Source organism: Ranitomeya imitator, chromosome 3 (assembly GCF_032444005.1).
Source record: "Ranitomeya imitator isolate aRanImi1 chromosome 3, aRanImi1.pri, whole genome shotgun sequence".
Classification (NCBI taxonomy): domain Eukaryota; kingdom Metazoa; phylum Chordata; class Amphibia; order Anura; family Dendrobatidae; genus Ranitomeya; species Ranitomeya imitator.
The window spans coordinates 58,530,979-58,546,489 of NC_091284.1; the positions used below are offsets into that span (position 1 = coordinate 58,530,979).

Consider the following 15,511-nt stretch of genomic DNA (forward strand, 5'->3'; position numbering starts at 1 on the left):
ATAGTTGGCTGAGCATTGTACAGCTGACAGCCAAATAATGTGCGTGTGCCAGCATTAAAAACCTTTGTCCTCTGCGAGATGAGCCTCCGTCGGGGCTGCACCCTTCGGAACACAAATATTTGGCCAAGCGCCCCTTTATATGTGGAATTTGGGAGAGGGCACCATCTCGTGCAGGTGGCATTTCCTTGTGGCACCATCTTCACGTGAAGAATACAGCTCTATAATAGGAGATGTGGTGGCCTATGCCGCAGAATCTTTATGGAGGAAGCCTCCATTCACCCCTATGTGAAATCATGGAACCGTAAAGGGTCGGCTGTGTGTCATCTATTAACAGAATTTAGCCAGGAAATTTTAAGAAGCTTTGAATCTGAAACTCCAGAACACTGGAAGGGTCAGGGGTAAATTTTAACACCTGCTTCGGCCGGACAAAGGACTCTGTAGGGTGCTGCCATGCACTGCCCACAGCCACCACAGAAGAAAAGCCTCCACAGATACTCATTGTGTAGGGTCTTGCATTGTATGGGCTGCTCACTGATAGTTTCACTGTCTGCAGCCATAAAATGAGCAAGACCCTGAGTGTTCAGCAGTGGGATGGGATAATAAAGCTGGAAAAAAGTCCAGCATTTGCATCTCAAGACGTTGGAAATTTCTTACACGTTGTCTACATTTTTGGCAGGTACTTTCAAAGTGGGACACGTAGATATGAATTTCCAGAAGACACATACGTCTTTCGGTTAACATCAGCAAAGTACAGATAAGAAGAGTGAGCTGGGGTTTGTCAGCACATAACTGAGCTGGAGACTGAAAATCCACAGATGACCACTGAGTGGAAGATAAGCGGAGCTCCAGGAGGACAAAGGGCGCTCGCTGGTATGACGGAGGAGGGAGCGCAGCCTCCACAATACAAACATGCGGTGCGCACAAATAACACATGGGGTCGAACAGTGTGACAAGTATTACTCCACCGAACCCAACTCCTATTACATTATTATTATTTTTTATTGTTATAGCGCCATTTATTCATTCTACGTGTCCCATCTCTCTTCTTGCTCCCTCTTTGACCGCCTACAATCTGGCTTCCGGTCACACCATTCCACCGAAACTGCCCTAACTAAAGTCACCAATGACCTCTTAACCGCCAAGAGCAAGCGACACTACTCTGTCCTCCTCCTCCTCGACCTGTCGGCTGCCTTTGACACAGTGGACCATTCCCTATTATTACAAACCCTCTCATCCCTTGGCATCGCAGACTTGGCCCTATCTTGGATCTCATCATACCTAACAGACCGGACATTCAGCGTCTCCCACTCACACACCACCTCCTCACCTCGCCCCCTATCTGTCGGAGTCCCACAAGGTTCAGTCCTAGGACCCTGCTCTTCTCCATTTACACCTTTGGCCTGGGACAGCTCATAGAATCTCATGGCTTTCAGTATCACCTCTATGCTGACGACACACAGATCTACATCTCTGGACCAGATATCGCCTCCCTTCTAACCAGAATCCCTCAATGTCTGTCCACTATTTCATCCTTCTTCTCCGCTAGATTTCTGAAACTTAACATGGACAAAACAGAATTCATCATCTTTCCCCCATCTCACGCGACCCCCCCAACGAACCTATCCATTACAGTAAATGGCTGCCCACTCTCCCCAGTCCCACAAGCTCGCTGCCTCGGGGTAATCTTTGACGCTGATCTCTCCTTCAAACCACATATCCAAGCCCTTTCCACTTCCTGCCAACTTCAACTCAAAAATATTTCACGAATCCGTTCATTCCTCAACCATGAATCTGCAAAAACCCTAGTCCATGCCCTCATCATCTCTCGCCTTGACTACTGCAACCTCCTGCTCTGTGGCCTCCCCTCTAACACTCTCGCACCCCTCCAATCTATTCTAAACTCTGCTGCCCGACTAATCCACCTGTCCCCCCGCTATTCCCCGGCCTCTCCCCTCTGTCAATCCCTTCACTGGCTCCCCATTGCCCAGAGACTCCACTACAAAACCCTAACCATGACGTACAAAGCCATCCACAACCTGTCTCCTCCATACATCTGTGACCTCGTCTCCCGGTACTTACCTACCCGCAACCTCCGATCCTCACAAGATCTCCTACTCTACTCCCCTCTTATCTCCTCTTCCCACAATCGTATACAAGATTTCTCTCGCGTATCACCCCTACTCTGGAACCCTCTACCACAACACATCAGACTCTCGCCTACCATCGAAACCTTCAAAAAGAACCTGAAGACCCACCTCTTCAGACAAGCCTACAACCTGCAGTTACCACCGATCGACCAAACCGCTGCACGACCAGCTATATCCTCACCTACTGTATTCTCACCCATCCCTTGTAGATTGTGAGCCCTCGCGGGCAGGGTCCTCATTCCTCCTGTACCAGTTATGACTTGTTTTGTTTAAGATTATTTTACTTGTTTTCATTATGTATACCCCTCCTCACATGTAAAGCGCCATGGAACAAATGGCGCTATAACAATAAATAATAATAATAATAATTTATTCCATGGCGCTTTACATGTGAAGAGGGGTATACATAATAAAAACAGGTACAATAATCTTAAACAATACAAGTCATAGCTGGTACAGGAGGAGAGAGGACTCTGCCCGCGAGGGCTCACAATCTACAAACTACATGAACAGAGGATGGCACCCCCGTGGGTTAAATACCAACCTTTGGTAAACTGGTGGAGAAATTTGTAATCAGTAATTGAGATAAACACCAAATCTTCCCAGAAAACCATCTCGCGCATTGAGCCGCTATGATGGGTCAGAGGACAGACTCCTATCAGAACCAGGACATACCCTAGCTTTTTGCCTTGTACGCACCAAATCTATGTTTCACATTTAGAGCGGAGGTCTCCTTTACCCCAGAAACAAGACACCAGTACAAAAGCCGGTTTACAGCCACCTGTACGCTATATCCCTGCTGTACATGACTCGTATACTCCAGCCATTGCCTGCAGTAAACAGGAACCTGGTAAAGAACAAGGTAAAGAAAAGCAAAATACATGCCCTGACATACGCCCCCGGGGGCCAGGATGCGTGCACATTGCAGTATGGAAGCTCTACACTACACACACGGGAGACAGACCGTTATACTTAAAGGGACACTTCTGGGGAAAAAAAAAATCATCTCCAAAGGGAAAATAAGATTAGCAGCCATGCCAGGCACGAGGAGGAAACCAGATGTGGATTTATAGGCATACGGGTTTCCCCTTTCATTGGCACTTCACCAATCTACTTAAGACGACCGTCAGCCGAATCATGGACCATTAATATCTTGCATGGATGCAGCGGCCATCTCATCTCTGGGGGTCCTGAGTCTAAGGCTATGTGCACACGTAGGAAAAGAGCTGCAGAATTTTCTGCATCTCCTGGCAGAATCCACAGCTGCGGATTTGCCGCAGTTTTTATGCGGATTTTGTATGGTTTTTATGCGGATTTTGTGCGGATTTTCTGCGGTTTTTGCAACTGCAGATTTTTAACATGGAGGGGTGCAGAAACGCTGCAGATCCGCACAAAAGAAGTGACATGCACTTCTTTGAAATCCGCAGCAATTCCGCACAGCTTGTTTTTTAATCCCATTGAATAACACTGTACTGTACATCACAGTGCGGATCTGCAGCTTTCTGCGTGGAAAAATCCGCTGCGGAACCGCAGCAAATCCGCATCGTGTGCACATACCCTAATAGGTTAATGATGGAAATATGCCTTTAATAGCTATAGAAGAAGCTTAATTATCCAGGAGGAAAGGAGTGAATCAGCCAACCAGACTTTCTCCACCAAACCCCTGGGTACAGTAGAGGGGGCACCGGCTGCCCCAATAACTGCTGGATAGATAACATATGCTAAAAATGCCTGGAACTGCTGGTATAAATACACTTAGGCTGCTGTCACACTAGCAGTATTTGGTCAGTATTTTACATCAGTATTTGTAAGCCAAAACCAGGAGTGGAACAAATAGAGGAAATGTATACAGTTGTGGCCAAAAGTATTGACACCCCTGCAAGTCTGTCAGATAATACTCAGTTTCTTCCTGAAAATGATTGCAAACACAAGTTCTTTGGTATTATCTTCATTTAATTTGTCTTAAATGAAAAAAACAAAAACAAAAAGAATTGTCCTAAAGCCAAATTGGATATAATTCCACACCAAACATAAAAAAGGGTGTGGACAAAAGTATTGGCACTGTTCGAAAAATCATGTGATGCTTCTCTAATTTGTGTAATTAACGGCACCTGTAACTAAAGGTACCTTCACACTGACCAACTTCACAACGATATCGCTAGCGATCCGTGACGTTGCAGCGTCCTGGCTAGCAATATCGTTGTGTTTGACGCGCAGCAGCGATCTGGATCCTCCTGTGACATCGCTGGTCGGAGCTAGAAGGCCAGAACTTTATTTCGTCGCTGGATTTCCAGCAGACATTGCTGAATCGGCGTGTGTGACGCCGATTCAGCGATGTCTTCACTGGTAACCAGGGTAAACATCGGGTTACTAAGGGCCGCGCTTAGAAACCCGATGTTTACCCTGGTTACCAGTGTAAATGTAAAAAAAACAAACACTTCATACTTATATTCCGGTGTCTGTCGCGTCCCTCGGCGTTCTGCTTCCCTGCACTGTCAGCGCCAGCCAGCCGTAAAGCAGATTACAGCGGTGACGTCACCGCTGTGCTTTACGGCCAGCCGGCGCTCACAGTCAGTGCAGGAAAGCACAGCGACAGGGGATAGACACCGGAATGTTAGTAAGTAGTGTTTGTTTTTTTTTACATTAGCACTGGCAACCAGGGTAAACATCGGGTTACTAAGCGCAGGGCCGCGCTTAGTAACCCGATGTTTACCCTGGTTACCAGGGGACTTCGCATAGTTGGTCGCTGGAGAGCTGTCTGTGTGACAGCTCTTCAGCGACGCTGCAGCCATCGGGATCGTTGTCTAGATCGCTGCAGCGTCGCTAAATGTGACGGTACCTTTACCTGTGACACCTAACAGGTGTTGGCAATAACTAAATCACACTTGCAAACAGTTGACATGGATTAAAGTTGACTCAACCTCTGTCCTGTGTCCTTGTGTGTACCACATTGAGCATGGAGAAAAGAAAGAAGACCAAAGAACTGTCTGAGGACTTGAGAAACCAAATTGTGAGGAAGCATGAGCAATCTCAAGGCTACAAGTCCATCTCCAAAGACCTGAATGTTCCTGTGTCTACCGTGCACAGTGTCATCAAGAAGTTTAAAGCCCATGGCACTGTGGCTAACCTCCCTAAATGTGGACGGAAAAGAAAAATTGACAAGAGATTTCAACGCAAGATTGTGCGGATGCTGGATAAAGAACATCGACTAACATCCAAACAAGTTCAAGCTGCCCTGCAGTCCAAGGGTACAACAGTGTCAACCCGTACTATCCGTCGGCGTCTGAATGAAAAGGGACTGTATGGTAGGAGACCCAGGAAGACCTCACTTCTTACCCCGGGACATAAAAAAGCCAGGCTGGAGTTTGCCAAAACTTACCCGAAAAGGCCTAAAACATTTTGGAAGAATGTTCTCTGGTCAGATGAGACAAAAGTAGAGCTTTTTGGGCAAAGGCATCAACATAGAATTTACAGGAGAAAAACAAAAAAAGAGGCATTCAAAGAAAAGAACACGGTCCCTACAGTCAAACATGGCGGAGGTTCCCTGATGTTTTGGGGTTGCTTTGCTGCCTCTAGCACTGGACTGCTTGACTGTGTGCATGGCATTATGAAGTCTGAAGACTACCAACAAATTTTGCAGCATAATGTAGGGCCTAGTGTGAGAAAGCTGGGTCTCCCTCAGAGGTCATGGGTCTTCCAGCAGGACAATGACGCACAACACACTTCAAAAAGCACTAGAAAATGGTTTGAGAGAAGGCACTGGAGACTTCTAAGGTGGCCAGCAATGAGTCCAGACCTGAATCCCATAGATCACCTGTGGAGAGATCTAAAAATGGCAGTTGGGAGAAGGCACCCTTCAAATATCAGGGACCTGGAGCAGTTTGCCAAAGAATGGTCTAAAATTCCAGCAGAGCATTGTAAGAAACTCATTGATGGTTACCGGAAGCGGTTGGTCGCAGTTATTTTGGCTAAAGGTTGTGCAACCAAGTATTAGGCTGAGGGTGCCAATACTTTTGTCTGGCCCATTTTTGGAGTTTTGTGTGAAATGATCAATGTTATGCTTTTTGCTTCATTCTCTTTTGTGTTTTTTCATTTAAGACAAATTAAATGAAGATAATACAAAAGAATTTGTGTTTGCAATCATTTTCAGGAAGAAACTGAGTATTATCTGACAGAATTGCAGGGGTGTCAATACTTTTGGCCACAACTGTAATAGAAACATATGCACCACTTCTGTATTTATCACCCACTCCTCGTTTTGGCTTACAAATACTGATGTAAAATACTGATAGTGTGACGGCAGCCTTAAAGGGAACCTGTCACCCCGTTTTTTGAGATTGAGCTATAAATACTGTTAAATAGGGCCTGCGCTGTGTGTTCCTATAGTGTATGTAGTGTACCCCGATTCCCCACCTATGCTGAGAAATAACTTACCAAAGTCGCCGTTTTCGCCTGTCAATCAGGCTGGTCAGGTCGGGAGGGCGTGGTGACATCGCTGGTTCTTCCTAAGCTTTACGTTGGTGGCGTAGTGGCGTAGTGGTGAACAAGCAGCGCGCGATCTGCGCTGTCATCCCTTTCGTCGGTGGGGGCGGCCATCTTCCTGGGGCCGCGCGTGCGCAGATCGAGTGCTCTGCTGCACGGGGCTTCAGGAAAATGGCCGCGGGATGCCGCGCGTGCGCATTAGAGATCGCGGCGGCCATTTTCCCAAAGCCGAGTTTGCATCAAGGGATGACAGCGCAGATCGCGCGCTGCTTGTTCACCACTACGCCACCAACGTAAAGCTGAGGAAGAACCAGCGATGTCACCACGCCCTCCCGACCTGACCAGCCTGATTGACAGGCGAAAACGGCGACTTTGGTAAGTTATTTCTCAGCATAGGTGGGGAATCGGGGTACACTACATACACTATAGGAACACACAGCGCAGGCCCTATTTAACAGAATTTATAGCTCAATCTCAAAAAACGGGGTGACAGGTTCCCTTTAAGGTCAGTGGTCTCTATTTGGTGACTTCAGCTGATGCAAAGCATGCAGTCAAGGCTGCTAGGAGTTATAGTGTAGGTGGAGGCGCAGGATGCAGATAACATGGCTACAGGTGGATGATAAACTGAAATAATTCTGTTCTGTGCACAATGGAGGCTGAAAGGACGAGATAAACAGAGATGAGCACTGGGAATAATTAGACGTGTACAAGGGAGATAAACGCCATCGCCTGAGCTGAATAAATAATTCACTGTGCCAGCTGCGAGGATCCACCCTGTGCGGGTCAGCAAGCGGAGGATATAAACATATATACGCAGCAAGAGATCACACACAGGGATCGGTCACGTTGGTAACGGATCGTTACACCTCTTACAGAAGGTTCACAAGTGGCGGCAGCAGACACACGTCAGCCCTGAACAGATCCATCTTTCCTGGAGTCCTGAATGGAACGACATATCACTTTCCTTTAACCTTGCAACCACTGAAGAAAATCCAACAGTCACACGGTTTTCTGAGAAGTTATTTTTTTCTGCTTGAAATTCCAGACATTGACAATAAGTTATATAGTTGAGCAAAAGCAAAAAGTTTACAGGCCCCTGGTCCAGCAGCCACATTGGTAGTCCAGGGTCCTGCAAACCACTTACCATACGCCGAACTCCCTGGGGATCTTCTGACTACTAGACTCGGATGTCATTACGAGTGACCAAGAGCTTGGTCTCCTAATCAGAAGAGGAGCTGGGGATGAAGAGGTTCACAGGGCTCTGATCTATCAACCACATGCTACCCAAGGTGGCCGCCACTGGACCAGGGTTCTGGGAATCGTTTTGCTCAGTTCTGCATGAATCCCATAAATATGTCTATATGTATAGGATCCAAGTTTAGGGATTCATGCAAAATTGAGCAAAACAATCAGGAGGTAATCTAGGTAGTACTATAAAGTCCCCCTCTTCTCCAATGATATGGGCCTATAGCTTTCTTCTCTCTGGCTCACATTTTTCTATTCCATGCCATATTACAGGATACTATATGACGACACACACTGCCTTACGGCTGAATTTGGATCATCGCACACTCCATTTCCTTCCCCCTTCTCTCCCATTTGCTGATTGATAGAGATATGATATATGGATACAATGCCCTCCACATATACCAGTACCACCTGTCGGATCCCAGTCCGGTATACTGGGAGGCATGTATCGGAGCTGGTACTGGTATCACGAGGCTCAGACCCTCCGTTTCCAGTCCACATTCTCACTCCTTCCTCCTCTATTTACAGTTGGGTCAATGTTGCTACAAATAGGTAAATAATAGATACAATCTGACACCTAATGAATGTTTCATCAAAGGAAATGAGAAGCCTCAGGGTACCGTCACACAGTGCAATTTTCATCGCTACGACGGCACGATTCGTGACGCTCCAGCATCGTAACAATATCGCTCCAGCGTCGTAGACTGCTGTCACACTTTGCAATGTACGACGCTGGAGCGATAATTTCATGACGTATGTGCGATGTAGAAGCCGTTGGTTACTATGCGCACATCGTATACGATATATGTTACACCATTCAATCATGCCGCCACAGCGGGACACTAGACGACGAAAGAAAGTTTCAAACGATCTGCTACGACGTACGATTCTCAGCGGGGTCCCTGATCGCAGGAGCGTGTCAGACACTGCGAGATCGTAACTATATCGCTCGAACGTCACGAATCGTGCCGTCGTAGCGATGAAAATTGCACTGTGTGACGGTACCCTCAGACTGCAGAGCAAACCCTTTGTGAGGCAGCCCCTCCTCTCACCTCCTGTGAAGACCCCTCTTATTTATTGTTTAATAGGATCAGGTCACCATCCCCCAATGTAAACCCCCCAATGACCATGATGGGAAGAAGAAAGCAGTGGAGGAGGGAAGAAGGGGGAAGCTGGTAACTTTCATCTAAAAAAAACAAACAGGACCACAGGGCAGATATACAGATAGAAGAGCAGGATCAGACCCCCCTGTGTACAGCGCACATGTGCTGCAATCTGCTGTACACAAGTAATATAGGGCATGGTGCCCGTCACCGCAGAGGAGAGGTGTTGGTGCAATAGCTGCAACTAACACTGCTAAGGATCACCAGGAACCACAGACAGAGGGGGTGTCCACTTCAATTTGAGAGTGGGGGGGCGAGGGGCTACCTGGTCTTTTGCGCTCATCTAAGTGGCACATGAGCACAACATATTCCCACGTTTCTTGTGATATTTGTGGCTGCTGATCGAAACAGTGCTCAGGAGGCAGACCGACCCCACCGACATCTCAAGAGGAGGTCATCACGGCTATGTGTCTACACACATGTGTACCCACACAGCCATATAATCAGATCACAAGCACATGGGGCGTACCGCCAGGGGGGCAGCACAAGCTGGAATTCTCATTATTAACCTATTAATGTAGTAATGCAACAAAAACTCCATCCCCCTCCTCAGATTACAGAGACTCACTGTACTATACTGTTGGTGATCACAAAACTTTTGCAGATATCACCTGCCCCAAATCCAATGCAAAAACGAATATAAGTCAGCTGTAGTGATATAATAAGGATATAATGCGACAGCGCCATGGCCAGTCATACGGATGTATTATATCAGCATACCCCACCTTTATAGCACCGCAGCCACCCGCCTCCACCGCCATAACCAGCACCGCAGCCACCCACCTCCACCCCCATTACCAGTCAGCCAAACATCCCACTCCGCAATTTCCCTGACTCCACAGCACTGGTCACTACTGAGCACGTGCATAAAGTGCAGCACAGATTCATCTCAATTATGAGCCGAGATCCTTAGATCCGGAACAGAACAGACATCTATAGGACATCTCACAACTTTCACAAGTTCTTATGAAAACATTGACAGCACATCCTGCATTGTACTACTGCACCCAACTTATTATATATTTTGTTGGTCCATTTAATACAGAAATGGACACTGACTCCACAGCCCGGCCTGCCACCTCCATTACCAGCACTGCAAGTAATAGGATAGGAGAGAACAGACAGAATGGTGACCCCACAGCAGCCATTTCCGCTACATCTGATGGTGACCCCGCAGCAGCCCATTTCCCCTACATCTGATGATGACCCCACAGCAGCCATTTCCCCTACATCTGATGGTGACCCCAGAGCAGCCATTTCCCCTACATCTGATGGTGACCCCGCAGCGCCCATTTCCCCTACATCTGATGGTGACCCCAGAGCAGCCATTTCCCCTACATCTGATGGTGACCCCGCAGCGCCCATTTCCCCTACATCTGATGGTGACCCCGCAGCGCCCATTTCCCCTACATCTGATGGTGACCCCGCAGCGCCCATTTCCCCTACATCTGATGGTGACCCCAGAGCAGCCATTTCCCCTACATCTGATGGTGACCCCGCAGTGCCCATTTCCCCTACATCTGATGGTGACCCCAGAGCAGCCATTTCCCCTACATCTGATGGTGACCCCGCAGTGCCCATTTCCCCTACATCTGATGGTGACCCCAGAGCAGCCATTTCCCCTACATCTGATGGTGACCCCACAGCAGCCATTTCCCCTACATCTGATGGTGACCCCAGAGCAGCCATTTCCCCTACATCTGATGGTGACCCCAGAGCAGCCATTTCCCCTACATCTGATGGTGACCCTACAGCACATTTCCCCTACATCTGATGATGACCCTACAGCACATTTCCCATATCTGATGATGACCCTACAGCACATTTCCCATATCTGATGATGACCCTACAGCCCATTTCCCATATCTGATGATGACCCTACAGCACATTTCCTATATCTGATGATGACCCTACAGCCCATTTCCTATACCTGATGATGACCCTACAGCACATTTCCCATACCTGATGATGACCCTACAGCACATTTCCTATATCTGATGATGACCCTACAGCACATTTCCTATATCTGATGATGACCCTACAGCACATTTCCTATATCTGATGATGACCCTACAGCACATTTCCCCTATATCTGATGATGACCCTACAGCCCATTTCCCCTATATCTGATGATGACCCTACAGCACATTTCCCCTATATCTGATGATGACCCTACAGCCCATTTCCTATACCTGATGATGACCCTACAGCACATTTCCCCTATATCTGATGATGACCCTACAGCCCATTTCCTATATCGGATGATGACCCTACAGCACATTTCCTATATCTGATGATGACCCTACAGCACATTTCCTATATCGGATGATGACCCTACAGCACATTTCCTATATCTGATGATGACCCTACAGCACATTTCCCCTATATCTGATGATGACCCTACAGCCCATTTCCTATATCTGATGATGACCCTACAGCCCATTTCATATACCTGATGATGACCCTACAGCACATTTCCCATACCTGATGATGACCCTACAGCACATTTCCCATACCTGATGATGACCCTACAGCACATTTCCCATACCTGATGATGACCCTACAGCACATTTCATATACCTGATGATGACCCTACAGCCCATTTCCTATATCTGATGATGACCCTACAGCACATTTCCTATATCTGATGATGACCCTACAGCACATTTCCTATATCTGATGATGACCCTACAGCACATTTCCCCTATATCTGATGATGACCCTACAGCACATTTCCCATACCTGATGATGACCCTACAGCCCATTTCCCCTATATCTGATGATGACCCTACAGCACATTTCCTATATCTGATGATGACCCTACAGCACATTTCCCCTATATCTGATGATGACCCTACAGCACATTTCCTATATCTGATGATGACCCTACAGCACATTTCCCCTATATCTGATGATGACCCTACAGCACATTTCATATACCTGATGATGACCCTACAGCCCATTTCCTATACCTGATGATGACCCTACAGCCCATTTCCTATACCTGATGATGACCCTACAGCACATTTCCTATATCTGATGATGACCCTACAGCACATTTCCCCTATATCTGATGATGACCCTACAGCCCATTTCATATACCTGATGATGACCCTACAGCACATTTCCCCTATATCTGATGATGACCCTACAGCACATTTCCCATACCTGATGATGACCCTACAGCCCATTTCCTATATCTGATGATGACCCTACAGCCCATTTCCTATACCTGATGATGACCCTACAGCACATTTCCTATATCTGAGCCCCTGACAGACACAACATCCTTTAAGTAAAGGTAACTGGAGATTTATTGCTCGCTCCCTATAACCAGAAAGCCCCGGAGAACACTCGCAGGCGGCTGCGCCAAGTTCTTCGCACAATCTGCCATCCGGGGACCCGGTTTATCGGTCGCGCACAGCAGCGGCAGCTCCGACCGGCGCCGAGCTCAGGACTGTCTGCACGATTTGCATCACGAGCTGCGAGACATTTTAAACTGGAAAAAGTCGCAGACTGCTGCCGGACTGGATAACAGTGTGAGCGGCGCCTGAGGAGGACGCAGGATGGAGCCGGCGCGCACTTACCGCAGCTCAGAGAGATGAGAACCAGCCGCACGAGTATCGCCATCCCGCCGCCTAGTCCAGCAGGTGAGCCCGTAGTAATATCCGCGGTGAGGTGAGAGGTGCAGGACGCCGTGTGCAGCAGCAGCAGCAGCGCCGTCTCCTCCGCTCTCAGCGCTGCCTCCCGGCTCTGCCCAGCCAGCAGCAGGTGAACGGTGACGTCACTTCCGGCCGGACACTCCCTGCCCCCCCTCCGCCGTACTACAGGGAGATGCAGCCGGCACGTGACCTCTGGGCTGAGCACCTGTCCTGCTGAACTACAAGCCCCAGCATCCCTTCTGCTCGCTCAGGAGGAAAGAGGGAGATGCTGCATATAACGGAGCAGCAACAGGTGTCTCAGGAGAAGCTCTGTGACTGGCAGGGAACGCTGGGACTTGTAGTTCATGGAGTCACCTGGCTTTATTATTATAGAGCTGAGTAGTCTCTCCTGGAGGGAGGAGTACTGGAAGAGAGTGGCCATGATGGTGACTGTACTATCACCCGATCATGAGGAGACTACGACTCCCAATATTGATAAGAGCAAAACTGCGAGGATGGTGCCAGGAATAGCGGCGCAGCCTGTAACGGGAGACTGGGCTACCGGGAATACAGGGAGAGCAGACATTGTATAGAAAACACTGATGAGAGCAGGTAACAAGGTGCAAGGACAGATACATAGAGGGGGACAGCGGGTTATCAGCGCTAGTGGTGGGTCCTGTATACCGGTGAGGTGGGTCCTATATACCGGTGAGGTGGGTCCTGTATACCGGTGAGGTGGGTCCTGTATACCGGTGAGGTGGGTCCTGTATACCGGTGAGGTGGGTCCTATATACCGGTGAGGTGGGTCCTATATACCGGTGAGGTGGGTCCTATATACTGGTGAGGTGGGTCCTATATACCGGTGAGGTGGGTCCTGTATACCGGTGAGGTGGGTCCTGTATACCGGTGAGGTGGGTCCTGTATACCGGTGAGGTGGGTCCTATATGCTGGTGAGGTGGGTCCTATATACTGGTGAGGTGGGTCCTGTATACCGGTGAGGTGGGTCCTGTATACCGGTGAGGTGGGTCCTGTATACCGGTGAGGTGGGTCCTGTATACCGGTGAGGTGGGTCCTGTATACCGGTGAGGTGGGTCCTGTATACCGGTGAGGTGGGTCCTGTATACCGGTGAGGTGGGTCCTGTATACCGGTGAGGTGGGTCCTGTATACCGGTGAGGTGGGTCCTGTATACCGGTGAGGTGGGTCCTGTATACCGGTGAGGTGGGTCCTGTATACCGGTGAGGTGGGTCCTGTATACCGGTGAGGTGGGTCCTATATACCGGTGAGGTGGGTCCTGTATACCGGTGAGGTGGGTCCTGTATACCGGTGAGGTGGGTCCTGTATACCGGTGAGGTGGGTCCTGTATACCGGTGAGGTGGGTCCTGTATACCGGTGAGGTGGGTCCTATATACCGGTGAGGTGGGTCCTGTATACCGGTGAGGTGGGTCCTGTATACCGGTGAGGTGGGTCCTATATGCTGGTGAGGTGGGTCCTATATACCGGTGAGGTGGGTCCTATATACCGGTGAGGTGGGTCCTGTATACCGGTGAGGTGGGTCCTATATACTGGTGAGGTGGGTCCTGTATACTGGTAAGGTGGGTCCTGTATACCGGTGAGGTGGGTCCTATATGCTGGTGAGGTGGGTCCTATATGCGGGTAAGGTGGGTCCTGTATACCGGTGAGGTGGGTCCTGTATACCGGTGAGGTGGGTCCTATATGCTGGTGAGGTGGGTCCTATATACCGGTGAGGTGGGTCCTGTATACCGGTGAGGTGGGTCCTATATACTGGTGAGGTGGGTCCTATATACCGGTGAGGTGGGTCCTATATGCTGGTGAGGTGGGTCCTGTATACCGGTGAGGTGGGTCCTGTATACCGGTGAGGTGGGTCCTATATACCGGTGAGGTGGGTCCTATATGCTGGTGAGGTGGGTCCTATATACCGGTGAGGTGGGTCCTGTATACCGGTGAGGTGGGTCCTATATACCGGTGAGGTGGGTCCTATATACCGGTGAGGTGGGTCCTATATACCGGTGAGGTGGGTCCTATATACCGGTGAGGTGGGTCCTATATACTGGTGAGGTGGGTCCTACAGTCATGGCCAAAAGTATTGACACCCCTGCAATTCTGTCAGATAACACTCAGTTTCTTCCTGAAAATGATTGCAAACACCAATTCTTTGGTATTATTATCTTCATTTAATTTGTCTTAAATGAAAAAATACAAAAGAAAATGAAGCAAAAAGCAAAACATTGATCATTTCACACAAAATTCCAAAAATGGGCCAGACAAAAGTATTGGCACCCTCAGCCTAATACTTGGTTGCACCACCTTTAGCCAAAATAACTGCGACCAACCACTTCCGGTAACCATCAATGAGTTTCTTACAATGCTCTGCTGGAATTTTAGACCATTCTTCTTTGGCAAACTGCTCCAGGTCCCTGATATTTGAAGGGTGTCTTCTCCAAACTGCCATTTTTAGATCTCTCCACAGGTGTTCTATGGGATTCAGGTCTGGACTCATTGCTGGCCACCTTAGAAGTCTCCACTGCTTTCTCTCAAACCATTTTCTAGTGCTTTTTGAAGTGTGTTGTGCGTCATTGTCCTGCTGGAAGACCCATGACCTGTGAGGGAGACCCAGCTTTCTCACACTGGGCCCTACATTATGCTGCAAAATTTGTTGGTAGTCTTCAGATTTCATAATGCCATGCACACAGTCAAGCAGTCCAGTGCCAGAGGCAGCAAAGCAACCCCAAAACATCACGGAACCTCCGCCATGTTTGACTGTAGGGGCCGTGTTCTTTTCTTTGAATGCCTCTTTTTTCTCCTGTAAAC

At 48.6% G+C, this 15,511-nt stretch overlaps 1 protein-coding gene across 3 annotated transcripts in view; it reads right to left on the bottom strand.

Annotated features, from left to right (window-relative positions):
• Positions 1-12,834, bottom strand: part of CXADR (CXADR Ig-like cell adhesion molecule) — a 64,210-nt gene extending 51,376 nt beyond the window's left edge. The window contains exon 1 of one of the 3 annotated variants that reach the window (XR_011319763.1): positions 12,628-12,792. Coding sequence is in view for 2 of the 3 variants with exons in the window: in XM_069760892.1 (XP_069616993.1) it covers positions 12,628-12,670 (43 nt within the window). In the remaining variant the exon portion in view is untranslated. Of the gene's footprint in view, positions 1-12,627 lie in introns of all 3 variants that reach the window. The other 2 variants (XM_069760892.1, XM_069760891.1) reach the window with 2 other exon arrangements.
• Between the last annotated feature and the right edge of the window lie 2,677 nt (positions 12,835-15,511).